Consider the following 14668-nt stretch of genomic DNA (forward strand, 5'->3'; position numbering starts at 1 on the left):
GGGACTTTGACAGTTCTTACTGTAGAGCGTGTAGCTCCTGTGTCAACCAAGAATGAAACTCTGTGACCCATGACTTTCCCTTTCACATAGGGACCCCTCTGATCTACTTCTAAGGAAGTTGTAAGCATACATGGCTCCTCATCTGATCTCTCGCTCACCCAATCATCGTTTACTCCATTCTCACTGTGCAACTGGAATTTGTGTACTGTGTTATTACTTTGGTTAACCTCCTGACCTGTGACCTGTTGAGAAAGCATTACTTGCTGATGTTCCATTGGGGTTTGAGGTATTTGAATTTGCTGTCTAGGTGCCATGGGAACCTGTTGCTACACTGGCTGCAACTGTGTCATTTGCACACGTGGCATTTGCACCTGCTGAATGGGTTGAAAATTCTGTATTTGATTCATTTTATTTTGAAAATTTGGATTAGGACCTCTCATTCTCGGTCCTCTCATGTTCTGGAAAGGATTGATGTCATTAGTTTGCTGAACAACACTCTCCTGCGCCAACATTGGACACTCCTGTTTCCAATGTCCGATGGCTCTGCAAGCGTGACAAGGCAACAATTTCTTCATTCCCTGCACATCATTCTAAACTACTACAGTACCTAAATCTGGTCCTCGATTCACATTACCTCCGATAGCTCTACCTCTTATCTGAGGCTGAAACACCATGTTTCCCTGTTGCTGCTGTGGTAGCTATTGTGAAAATGTCCCTGCATGCCTGTCTGAGCACCTTTAATCTGCATCACCACCCCATTTTCTTTTGGCTTTCTCTGCTTCAACTCAATTTCATCGCTACAGTACTTTGCACATTGCAACACCTCATCAATCAGCTTTGCTTGCCAGGAAATCTAATGACTCTTAAACATCGAGCTAATTTCAGGTCTCAATCCTTCCACAAATCTGAACACAAAATGAATCATGTCCTTCGCCTCAATTGTCTCTGTACCACTGTAATGCTTGAACGCCTGTAACAATCTCCCATAAAATACGCATGTATGGACTCCTTTGCTTCCTGAGCTGTCCTGTAAATTCTCTGTCAATCAGTATTGTTGGGCGAAATTCTCACTTTAAAAATTCAATACCTTATAGTAATATTTCATTACCTCAGGAGATGGTGCACCTGTAATTTTATCTCTCTATGGTTCTCTTGTTGGCCAATCTATACTCCTCTTACACTCTATCCACATATCAGCTGGACCCACTATCTCTAATAAGGTGTTCAAGTCCTCCCACAGGCACTTTTGCAAGTTTTACAAACTTATCTGTCTGCTGGTACCATTCTACTGGCTTCTCTCTCAATTTTGGATAATCATTTGTGAATGATAGAAATATTTTTAGGGTGGCAAATTGGATGCATAACAGACACCGAAATCATTATTTTAAGGCTCAATTTATTTGCTGCAAATGATATGATCTGAAGAATTAAAGGGCATATTTAAGAAAGGTGGAGCTGCACACAGTGCAGCGCCACTTTCATTGCGCCCCTTTACCCCCCACTACTGCCACCATGTGTGCGCTGTATTTAAAATACGGCGCACCATGGCACGGAGAAGGGGGCAATAGCGTCTGAATTTTTGACTCTATTGATGTACTGTTCAGAGTTAGCACCAACATTTTGGCACTAACCATGAACTTTACATAGAGGCCCATTGTAACCAAAGTTGTGCCCTCTTTTAACGCTTGCTCTGCGCAGGCATTAGATATGCCAAAACAAATGACACAAAAAAATCTTTTAGATTTCTATGCGTCATTTTTTCAGCCTCCCCTAACAGGAAAACGCCATCCTGGCATACATTATACCTGGCACAGGCATAATGTGGTGCAAGGGGTTACAAAGTGGCACAATGCATGCACTGTGCCCCTTTGTAAATCTGGTGCAAAGTTTTTGCAAAATTATCGCCACATTAGCGTACAAAAATGATGCTAATGTGGCTATTTTATGGCGCCAGGGGCTCCTAAATCTGCTCCAGAGTATGCAAAACATTGATACTGATTTCAAAATATCGGTGCATCCTGTCAGCCTGAGGCTTAAGGAAAGAGAATCATTACAATGTTTCTCAAACATAAATGCCACATGTTACCCCAATTCAAAGGTTGTCGGGGAATCAAGGGTGGGTTGGGAATGTTGTGGTCTGCAGAAAATGCCAGTGTGGGGAGGACGGGTGATTAAAACTGTTACTGGGGTCGGTGTGGGAAGCTAATACAAGACTGTGTGAAGGCGAATTGTAACATTGACTCTGATGGGCAGGAAAGAACGCTGTTGCAGGAAGGTTTTAAAATGCAGCCAGAAGTAGGATGAGAATGTGAAACGCAGACACTACTTACAAAAACATTACTTGCAACAACTGGATTGTAGCTTTTAGTGCTGTACGTTCATAACCTATGCACACTCCTGCCATCCACTGCGGAGGCTCTGAATATTGCAGCCTGTTTTTCTTCAAAGAAGTGTTTTCAGTTTCAGGTTGAAGCACAATACCTCCCTCGAAACACATAAAGAACCAAGACCTAGGTTCCACCTCAAATTGTTTTTTCCTGCTATTAGCTTCGAACATGCTGTGGAGGGCTCCACCGACAGATCACAGAGAAGAATGTTGGCAACGCACTGATGTAGGTGGCCCATAAAGAAGGACAAGAGGATAGTCAAAGGTAAGTATTTCACTCATACTCGCAAAACTATTTAGTGTTTTATTTGTAATATTAACAAAAGTACTAATTGGCCTGCAGAACATTTGACAATTATAGGATACCCTATTAAAAAAACGAACACACACTTGTACAAAAAGAACATTTTTACTTTTTTTTAAACATGTTTTGTTGCAACAAGAGTCTGATGATCTTAACCACACGCTAACATAACATGAAAAGCAAGATACACATTTCTAGTTATGGCTTTCACACATCTGGGGGGGGGTTTTGGTGGTGTAAACATACACAAATAATTCCCTACTTTACAACTGGGCTAGCTATCATTCATGCTTCACATGTATCCAACAATCTGGGGTTTGTTAGAATCTAATTCTAAAAAAATACTATCAAATAAATCTATTTCAAGTTGTAAAACATCATATAGGAAGGTTGGGCTTTTTCTTACTTGTCTCCTTTACAACCGATGGCAAGAACAAAGTACGTTTCTTCCTTTTGAAAACAATGCCTTGACTACAAAACCACATAAAAATGATTATATACAAAATGGTTATTGGAATTTTTGGTTGTGTCCAGTAGTTCTAGAGATAGCTGTTGCTTTTTATTTACGTTTCCTTAGTATTAAGTACATAATGCTGCTGATTAGGGTAAAACCAAACGCAACCCATGCTAAAATGAAGGAGTATCCATAGGTCCCTTCTTTAAAGGCCCCTGTGTAATTCATGTTGGCATGGAAATCATCGTGCTGGGCTGTATAAATTGCTGCTCCAATCAGGACACTAAGAGCTGAAACGAAAAATAAAAACACATAAGTTAGTTAATTATCAGTGCAAATGTGTGCCCATTTTTATACCTTTCACTGTGCAGTTATGTCTAAACAGCTGTAAATGGGTGCCCCCTTAGATTGCTCTCTTAGATCTCGACAGATCCCTTTCTTAGACCTTGCGGTAGGTGACAGGGAATCGGGCAGGAATAATTTATATTGATTAATCAGGCTCTGCAAAGCCAATAGTTTGTCCCTTTGGAACCTATTGCCTTTGGCAATTCCTTTTGCCGATGAGTTACGTGTCAGATAACAAGCAAAATGTTTTTGTCCATTCTATGAAGCAACAATAAAAGAAGGTGTGATGACGCAACCGTTACTTGTAGTCATGTCATTCTGCTGAGTGCAAGTGTGATGACATATTTGTGTACATACACATATAATTAAAAAAAAATTTAACCGTAAAATGAAAGATAAGAAAATGCACTCAGGAGTGGGTGGGGGGAGTGGAAGCAACACTTGAGGGAGAGAGCAACACAGGGACATGGGGAGAAGCTCGTGATGTAGAGAAGGGCAAGGAATGCAGGGAAGAAGCATATGAGAGCGAAAGAAACGTGGGTTGAAGGAGAATCAAATTTATTTGAGAGCAATGAGGGGAGAGGAGAAGCACACAAGGGAGAGTGCACATAGAACACGTGTATTTGGGAGAGGGGGCAGCATGCAGGACAGTGACCAGGAAAACACATGCACTCTCATGGCCAAAAAGAAACACACACACAAAATATGTTTCCCAATGGAGAAGCCTCTTCCTTTCCATCATCAAAATGTTTGCCAATTATTCCCTTTAGCTTCCAATCCCCGAAAAGGATGTACGTGGCCCTTCACAGGTGTAACTCTCCAACAATTTTCTAAGTGAGAAGGGATCAGAAAATATTTTGTGGATACCCAGAACTGTGTGTAAACTTTTAGAACATTCCTACCCTGCAACACCCTCCCCCACCACTCAGAGTAGTAGATATATTCACAGAAAAATCTGTGGCTAAATCTGTTTACAAATGTAAGAACCAACATGTACGGCTTTTCCTATTCTTAAGAATTGTACGTGTGTTTAGTCAATGAAAATAGCTTCATTAACAGAGGAAAATCTGACTCTCAAATAAGTTTTGCCCCTGTACTCTTAAAATAATTCTTGGACTGGACAATGAAGTAGCATTTCACTTTCCCAGTGATAATATATGAAGCAGTGCAATTTACACTCCATCCTTGCACGTCAGATTGCGCAATTATTCATTTATATTCAACATAATATTCACTGTGTGACTTAATCATATTAACATGTGGGAAGCATTCAAACGTATTAATGAAATGTAATCGCTGCAGAAACAAGAGAAGCATGTATATGTGCACTAATGTTTAGTTGATGATGCTTACATGTTCATTATTCAGGGTTTACATTTACACTTCAAGCTATAGTTGCCTATGTAAACATATATTCTTTCATTCACGTTTTCCATTTATTCCTTAAGTTACATATGTGCGTGTACTGAAAGTGCATATTAAGGCCCGTATTTATACTCCGTTTGCGCCGAATTTGCGTCGTTTTTTTCGACGCAAATTCGGCGCAAAACTAACGCCATATTTATACTTTGGCGTTAGACGCGTCTAGCGCCAAAGTATTGGCAAATAGCGTCATTTTTTTGCGTGAACGCCTTCCTTGCGTTAATGAGATGCAAGGAAGGCGTTCCCGTCTAAAAAAATGACGGCGACGCAAATGCGTCGTATTTATACTCCCGGGCAAAAATCACGCCCGGGAGTTGGCGGGTCAAAAAACCCCGCATTTGCGCCACTATTTAACGCCTGGGTCAGGGTAGGCGTTAAGGGGCCTGTGGGCTCAAAATGAGCCCACAGGTGCCCTCCCCTGCCCCCAGGGACCCCCCCTGCCTCCCCTGCCCACCCCAGGAGGACACCCAAGGATGGAGGGACCCACCCCAGGGACATTCAGGTAAGTTCAGGTAAGTATTATTTTTTATATTTTTTTACTTTTTTTTGGGTGGCATAGGGGGGCCTTATTTGTGCCCCCCTACATGCCACTATGCCCAATGACCATGCCCAGGGGACACAAGTCCCCTGGGCATGGCCATTGGGCAAGGGGGCATGACTCCTGTCTTTACTAAGACAGGAGTCATGAAATGGCGTCTGGGCGTCGTAAAAAAATGGCGCAAATCGGGTTGAGGCGATTTTTTTGCCTCAACCTGACTTGCCCCATTTTAAGACGCCCTAACGTCATTTTTTCCCAACGCCGGCGCTGCCTGGTCTACGTGGTTTTTTTCCACGCAAACCAGGCAGCGCCGGTCTGCTTGCGCCGGCTAACGCGATTCCATAAATACGGCGCCCGCATGGCGCTCCAGAATGGCGTTAGACGGCGCTAAATTTTTTGACGCTAAACTGCGTTAGCGCAGTTTAGCGTCAAAAAGTATAAATATGGGCCTAAATGCTTAGTTAAATTTAGCCTCATTACAGGCTCATTTTGAAATGTATTTTGTTTTGTCAGCATGTTCTTTTGTTGCAGGAGTGTTCTCATGATTTTCATTAGAAAGGAGTATAATATGTATTAGATAACTTATAGTGAGGATTGAGAAGAGGAAAGTTGGCAAGGAGTGTGGAGACCTAATGAGCAGATGAAGCCTTCTATTCATCATGTACCAGGAATAAGAGATATTCAAGACTGCAGTAACTGTCCACGTTTTGGTGGGAGGAGAAAGCTAGGTGATGGTGCAAATTCACATCACGAGTAATGAATTGATTGGTTCCTGGTGGTGCAGGCAAAGATATGAATGTTGCTGAAGCCTCTGTCATTTTAACTAATGTTCACACAGTTAGTAGTTAGGAATAGATTCCCTTAGAATTAGAAGGGTACACACCTTTCTGCTTGCCTTTATTCTTGCAAGTATGAAGCTTTATGCCAAACATTTATTGAATTATCTGGAAGACTTCTACTGAAGTCTTTATGCTGACACCTTTCTGAATTTCCCTAATTACATGAGACTTTATTTCAAAACCATCCTAATTCCCTAATTAGAGACATGATTAGATGATCTTATAATTTTCTTATGTTTGGGAGGGCGATCAGAAATTTCTTTATGGAGCATCTATTTCTTATTCTCAGTTTCTGTATTGCAGTGGCTTTCACTATTCCTATTTTGCTATGACTGAACCAATTAAGATATTTCAGCCTGCCAGATGTACTGCTGTTTCTTTTGAATATATTCTTGGGATGTCTATGTACTGGATTCATAAATAATGTGAAATAAAGCCTTGTTGATTTCATTTGATAATTAATGGTCCTTATTGTGGAGTCACAGTGGCTTCACAAGTCTGAAATGTATTATTGATGTAGACCCCCATGAATTTCTTCATGTCAACTTATAAAGGTCTATACAGCCAATAGGGAACAATCTTTGATGACTTTACTAAGAGTTTCCAGTTTACTTTCCTGCAAACTCTCACATTCTAAGTATGACAACTGTTATATTAAGTCCTAGACATGAGCAGCAAATACATCACACTGTCAACCTTATGCATCAATTTAAGTCAACTGTGTTGTGGGTACCAATACGAGTCTTAATGACTTGTGGATCTGGATTGAGTGGGGTATAGTGGTGGACCGAACTTGCATAATGAGACCCAAACAACTCACATGTGGGTTCCGAGCACACCTATTATTGTGCCACTTAGAGTCTAACATTATTCTCAACTCACAAACAGTTTATGCTTGTTGTTGCTGGGAAAGAAAATAACTTGGAAATTAGCAAAACAATGGTAGTGGCAAATCCCTACACATCTATTTGCTTTGGTTACACAGCTTGAAATAGGGGTTGGCTGAAAACCAGATCCACCGTTGGGTGTTGTCACATGCTTAGCACTTTCAAAATCAAAACATGTGGGACACAGTTTATCTAGAACCAAAGACATTTTATTAATACCCTACTGTTTTAACAAATGATTGACAACTGTCAAATATTTCATATCAGGATTGCGTCTCCTAAATAGAAGCAAGATAGGTCCAAATTAGAGTGAGAAGCATTCTCAGGGGGACAGACAACCTTAATTGGCCTCTGTACACTTTTTGTTTAGTGGAACCCTCCTACCAATCTTGCAGAGCTGGACCTCTGGCTTGCAATTACAGTAGCTTGCAATTAATGAATTGTCCAGCTAAGATTTAGTTAGCGCACTGAGGCGCTAAAAGGCTGAAGGTTTTACATTAAAAAATAATAAGTACATATTTGCAATGTATGATCTATTGTGCCACTGGCTTGGAAATTAACTACAATGAACATAATGTTGAGGAGCCCTTTTATATGAAAATCATAAACTTTAAACTGGGCTGTAACCACCCTGCAAATGAAATTAGCTAATGGCAAAGGATAATGATAAGGCAAACGATAAGGCAAATACCTGGACTCTGCTGGACTCTGTTGGGACTCAGTGTCCCAGGTCGCTTTGTTCCTCGGCAATACTTCACAGCTGTTGACGGGGGAGGTGCTTCCCATCACACTACAAAGCACTGCCTCACCCCCACAGTGTGGGGCGCGGGTGGGACGCACCTGGGTGTGGACCCAGGCAAAGACTAGGCCAAGAGCGGGCAGGTCCATGCCTGTCAGAGCCCAGAGGAGGCTGGGATGGGCCACCCATCTGACATGTTTGGCCTGAGACATGAGTACTTATATATCATTACTAAACTGCTCAGCAAGTGTTCTGCCCTATCCATCTTATTTGGGAAATCCACTTGTGATTTTGTCTAGAGTTAATGTTTTGGGAACATGGGCAAAAGAAAGTATCCTGGGCCACCAAATGCTGCCACTCCTCCAACCAGAATCACCCCCATTGACAAAATCTTGCATCGTGTTATAGGGGTAGTCGCCAGTTAAATCGAGCTTACAGAGAGAAGGCTCTCAATAGAGTCAGGGACAGCCTACAATTGCGAGGCACCCAAGCCAGCCCCTTGATCTCTACCTCTGTTTTGGGCACCGACAGAGCTGTGTATTAGCTACAACTCAAGCTACCAGTTGGGAGCAAGTTGATGCTACTAGCTGCCCCATGGAGTTCATTGCGGGAGGCACTCAATCTAAGGAATGGCAAACGAAGCCCAAGAAGGCGCTGTGAGGCAACTCCAAGCATTCAAGTTCAAGTGGCAAAAATCATATTGTGACTTTTGCTCAGTCACCCGATAACGAACAATCTGTGACTGGTGCCGATTTGGCATGAACAGCCAAGTTTACGGCAGAGGTGGTGGCTAAGCTGTCAATCAGGGTGGAGGAATTTCTGAACCAGAGCTTGTATATTTAAAGGCTCATTTGGAGTCAGAATACATGCCCACCCAAACCTCTATGAGCTCACTTAGTTAATCTGCCAAAAATAGTGGAAGATGGGGACATAGGCATTCAGCCCAACAGAAAGGATGATGGAGGGCAGGCTGAAGTGGGAAACTGCAGTGCCCAAACTACTACCTGCACTGTTATTGCTTTGCCCCCTGCATCATGTCCGTATGTAGTCATATTGTCAGGGGTACCAAAGGTGAGTGTGGGACAGAGCGAAACACAAGACGAGTTAACTAAGAAGTGCCTGCAGTGGCTTGTAAGGAATAGGAATGTTCCTACTAGACTAGCGCACAGGATCATATTATAACGCAGGGTAGGGTGGATTGGTTGTGGTCCAGTGGTTCCCCCATGGGGCTGTGTGACCATGAACTTTAATACCCCTGAGATAATGCATAGGATGCTGAATGAAGATAGTCAGGGTGTGGAGGGGGATACGGGAATAAGGCTTTTGCCACTGGGTTATTTTTATACACCTATTATGGGAATAAACACAGTGTGCACCTGCCAAAGGCTAACCATCAACTAAGGGCACCTGGTCAACATAAGGGCGTAGCTGGACAGTATGGATATTTTATAGTACCTGTTAGCAACCGCTTTGGTGTCCTTGAGGAAGTTGACTGATTGACATTGAAAGAGAGAGGTGGAATGGAGTATGGCAATAGGGTGTGTCCCCCTAAGCCCCTCAATGGTAAAAGCCAAAGAGAGCATAAAGGATCTATCATTGCATCCAACTGTTTGTGGGGGGGAGACATGAGGGCAGGGCTCCTTCTCAAAGTTCTCTGTGTCTGCATACTAGCTCACTACCACATGGTCAGAAACAATATGATTCCCGCACTGTGATATGACCAGATGATCTTGAGCTCGTTTCCTGGAATGCAGCCAGGTTAAGTTCAAAGCTGCTCCTCACAAAGTGGAATGCTTTTATTAATAATTTTGATATATGTCTGCTGCAGAAAACTGTGGTCCAGATTTAAGAAGCTCTAGCTCCACATTAGAGTCAGTTTTTTGATGCTAGTGTAGCATTAGGCTTAATACATCACCCCACAATATTTAGAAAGTGGCACAATGCATGCATTGTGCCACTTTGTAACTCCTTGCGCCATATTATGCCTGCACCAGAAATATGTATGCAAGGGAGGCATTCCCCCATTGGGGGGGATGGTGAAAACATGGTGCTAAGTAATCTAAAATATTTTTTTGCATCATTTTTAGCTGAATTTGTAATTCCTGCACAGAGCAGGCATTAAAAGGAGGCACACATTTATTAAAATTGGCTTCTATGTACTTTGCAGGACTACCACCAACATGTTTGGTGCTAGTCCTGCAAAGTAAATCGATAGCTTCAAAAATGTTCACATTATTGCCCCTACCATGCGCCATGGTGCACATATATTAAATACGGCACACACATGGTGGCGGTAGGGGGCTCTAGAAAAGTGGCGCTGCAATGGATGCAGTGCCACTTTTCTTAAACATGCCCCTAGCTGTATAGAACCTAAGTATTAGCACGGTTGTTCAACTTCTTTTAGCCCTGCCACCAAGGTATTAAGGGTAGGCCCTCTGGTGGGCTGTTGATCTGAGTCAAAATTGAATTGCATTGCACTTTTGAGCTCCTCTTGGCAGCCGATCAGGATATCTTGGCCATCCAGGTAAAAAATAAATCTATCATGAGGCTAGATATTTACAATCTTTATGTGAGTGGGGCAAGAGGAGGTTCTTATTCGGATATCCTGCAGTGCCGAGAGCCCAGCTTAGACAAAACATTGCCTAGGTATTTTGACATTATTGGCCGTGATTTTAACACCACGTTTGAGCCCTTAGATAGTGATGATATACATCTTAGGACAGAGGAAGAGGAACAGCGGTCAATACCAAAGCCCAGTTAAGTACCTGTCAAAAAATGGACCAAGGTGGCATTACAATTAAAGGCCATAACACTCGAATTCGGGCTTAGAGCTCAGAAAAATAAATCTAGGAGTGATCAGGCTCGCCCACCCACCTTTCACAGTTATATGGGCTCTAGTAGAATATACTATGTGCTAATGGATCTCAGATTGTGGGCTTTTGTTGAGGATATGGTAGTAAGGGAAACTGTTGAGAGTGATCATAACCCTCTGTGCCTCTCAATTAAATCATTCCTGGGGTTACATGAATGTAATGCATGCCCTCTCAGTCATACCCAGGAGCTCCACCCTACAAATGATAGGTGTCACCTTAAGTGACAGAGAGTTGCCCCAAAACTGACTTGCTCAGGGAAATTTCAATGTTAGTAAATTTCACATTGTGTGCGTTGGACGTGAGGGCACCTGGAGATGGGAGCTGGCATGATCTGGCCAAGATCCACGCAGCTCGTTTTGATGGAATCCGCTTTTTTTTTTTCAGCCCCTGAAATAGTCAAGTAAAAGGAAACCCCCAAATATCCGGGCATGCAAACTGGTACAACAAGAAGTGTAGGTTGGCCATGGCTGACCTGGTTAAAGCCATCAAATTAAAGGTTGGAAACAGCATTTTGAGGCTTAGGGCAACTTATAAGATGGCTCAGGTGTATGTCAGGAAGGCCTGGGAGGAAAACAGATGGCAGGACCTCAAAGTAGCATGTGAATCACATGACTACACTACATTTTGGAATTTACAGAGCAGAAGAGAGTGTGAGCTATCATTTCTCACAGATCCCGATAACATGATTGCACAAGAGGTGTGGGTGGACCGCTTCAGATCCCTGTACTTGGTTGGTCACCGGGGCGCTCCATATAATTTTAATTTTATAGTGCCCTCAATCGGCTGTAGTGATATGTTTAACTTTAAGGAGATTGCCACATCCATTGACTCTATTATGGCCAGCAATGTTCCATGGCCGGATGGTATTCCAGGCCATGTATTTAAGTATAATAAGGGAGTTATGATAAAGGAGTTGGGGTAAAATATATGCTGTTACTTGCCAATCAAATTGCAAAAGGTGCACCTATTCCCCTTAATTGGAAGTTAGTAGAGGTGGTACCGATTTACATGAGGGGATAAGGGATTCCCCTACAAATTATAGTCCTATAAATTTAATAGACGCAGCGCAGAAAGTCTTTAGCTGGGCTCTGTTAGGCAAGATCCTGAAGTGACTTGAGGATCGCAATATCTTGCCTCACTATCAGACTTGTTTTAGGCCTACGATAAGCACCATAGACTACATTTTTAGGTTTATGTTAGTATACTGGAAGACTGTGGTGCTAGGAAAAGGAAGCTTATGCATGGCTTTTATTGATTTAAAATTGGCTTTTGACATGGTTCCCCGGAATAAATTATGGTCAGGGTTAGCAGATACGGGCATGCCGGGTGACATCCTTTCGGTTATCATCCATCTGCATGAGAATAACCAAGCAATTATTAGGTGAAGGACTCAAGGACATTGCTATTGACAAAGGAGTGAGGCAGGGATGTGTTCTTGCCCCTACTTTATTTTTCTTGTTCTTGAATGAGGTGGTACATTTCCTGTCAATCCCATTGTCAGATGTCCCTTCAATTGGCAAGCATAAGATCATTACACTATTATGTGCAGACAACACCTTACTGGTATCTTAGACCGCAGCAGACCTACAAAGGCTTCTAACTATATTTGAAGAATTTTGCCATAGTAGGGACTTGGTCATTATAAGCAGTAAGACCAAGTTCATGGTTATCAATCCGCATAAATCTTTCATGGGGCTGCTCACTCTGGGGGGTGACAAGCTACAGAGAGTGACCACATTTGATTATTTAGGTATCAAGTTGGCATATATAATGGTATGGCAACCTCATATTAATAAAAAGGGTAGTAAACTGAGTGAAGTAGTGGGTGCCGTTTTGGATGAACATAGGGCCTCTTTCTCCAAGCCTGAAGATGCCCCCAACCAGATCTCTGAAGTAAGAGCAGTGGCATCAGCAGTATATGGTGCAGAGCCATGGGGGTTCGAGGGTGTTAGTGAGTTGATTAGGATGGAGCACAAGTTTATAAGAAGTCTGGTTCAATTACCTGCTAGCACACCGCTCCTGCCCCTGAAATTAGATTTGGGCTGAAAGTCCATAAGATTTGGGCTGAAAGTCCATAAGTGATAGAGCTGGGTTGCGCCCCTTGCTGTTTTGGAGAAGGTTGATGGTAACTCGAGAACTTGAACAGTATGCCTCCGCTTGTAGGGAGGTACTTAAGAGCGCATGGGTGGATAGGATAGTATGGTTTGCAAAGATGAAGAAGTAGTTATTTGCCTTAGGATTTCAGACTCCCTGGGACGCATTGCAACAAGAAACTATCCCTACGAAAGCTGAACGGAAGAGGCGATAATAGGCCTGGGTCCTGCAGGAGGTGCCTAAAATTGGGAGGGAAGAGCATTTTAACTAGTGCGTTCCTGGACTTTAAAGCTAGTGCCAAGGGATAGGAAGCTATACGCACAGTTTAGATTTGGTACACTTCCCTTGAGTTCTTTTACGAGTAGCTGGGTGACAGGCTCCTCAGTATCACCACTATGTTCCGGATGTAAGCTAACAAAGGAATCAGTTGGCCATGTCTTCTTTGCATGTCGAGCTTATGTAGGACCAAGCAGACAATGGATTAGACCAATTACCAGGGTTCTAGGCACATGGAGTAGCACGATTGCTTTGAGAATTTTGAGGTCTGATCTGAGTCCCTTGTTTGCTTGCACAGTTGCAAAATTTTGAGGGAGTGTTTGGTATATAAGAGCAAAAGAGATTAAACCATGGGCGCGAGCTGAGTGATAGCAGGGAGAGTAGTGTGGGTAGGACTGAGCTATGGATTTTGTTGAGATGGATCCTGTATCTTATCATGCAAACCTGCCAGTTGAATTTATATTGACCACTGCACTTTGACATGCCCATTTTTTTCTTCATTAAATGTCTTTTTTATATTGCAGAATCATGTTCTGCTGGGGTGGCATTAGGTGTGGTGCTTTTATGGCTATTATTTTGCTGAAATAAAGCTTAAAGAAAGATAGAAAGAAAAGGCAAATGGACTAAAAAGTCAACCAGCATGACAGAAGTGCCAGGATTGGAGGGTGCAGCCTCTCTCGGCCCTCCTGGGGGCACTGGAGGCCTGTGCTTGCTCTCAGCCCAGCTGTTTAAGACAACAGGGTTGAAAGGTTTAAAGTGTGCATGTCTGGCTGGCCTCGCATGTCAGCCAGACAAGCCAAAGAGACATGCACACTTTAAACAAGTGCTCAGGCAGCCCCCACTCCTCCCTGCAACTGGCACTCAGCTAGCCCCGCTCCATCCTGACACTGGGTTTGGGACGGGGGATGAAAAATAAAATGGCAATAAATTAACTTTATTACCATTTTATTTTTCATCTGTGGGCAGTGTCTGGGGTATTTTAACAGTGGGGTGACACTCCTCCGCTATAATGGAGGAACCGCGCCTGGTCAAAGCAATCCAACAGGAGTACCAGACTGGATAACTCAATAATTAACTATGAATAAAACTCTACATTTGAAGGCCAGTAGATGGCAGGATTGTACAGGAAATCGTTTGTCGCATTTACAGTAAATGGATTTCTAAATTATGAAGAAAGAACTATTTGGATTTATCAATTTTTAGGAGTGAAAATTTACAAAGGGAAAGGTTTTTTTATGGTGGAGCCGGTGAATGTTTCAGAGTGGAACACAAAAAACATAAACGCACAACAGAATTCGTTTACATAAATGATGTGGAAATTTTGAAATGTTAGCTATTGGGCAATGCACTACGTAAAGTGTGACAATGCCAACTAAAGAATTTGCAAGATGTGTAAGTAACATACTATTTGTTGCTAATATTTCTGTGTTCACACTGAAGTAGGATTCTATTGTGCACATTTACGTGCCAGGGGTGCAAGCCTTAGCCACACTAAATTTCTCCAAGACATA

General features: G+C 42.6%; 1 protein-coding gene across 2 annotated transcripts in view; it reads right to left on the reverse strand.

The window, feature by feature from the left end:
* Positions 1 to 2676: 2676 nt before the first annotated feature.
* The window catches only part of EMP2 (epithelial membrane protein 2), a 101090-nt gene continuing 89098 nt past the window's right edge, over positions 2677 to 14668 (reverse strand). For both annotated transcript variants that reach the window (XM_069210415.1, XM_069210414.1), the window contains one exon: positions 2677 to 3434. In XM_069210415.1, coding sequence (XP_069066516.1) covers positions 3250 to 3434 — 185 coding nt within the window. In that variant the 3' untranslated portion in view covers positions 2677 to 3249. The remainder of the gene's footprint in view (positions 3435 to 14668) is intronic.

The sequence above is a fragment of the Pleurodeles waltl genome, chromosome 10 (assembly GCF_031143425.1).
Source record: "Pleurodeles waltl isolate 20211129_DDA chromosome 10, aPleWal1.hap1.20221129, whole genome shotgun sequence".
Lineage (NCBI taxonomy): Eukaryota > Metazoa > Chordata > Amphibia > Caudata > Salamandridae > Pleurodeles > Pleurodeles waltl.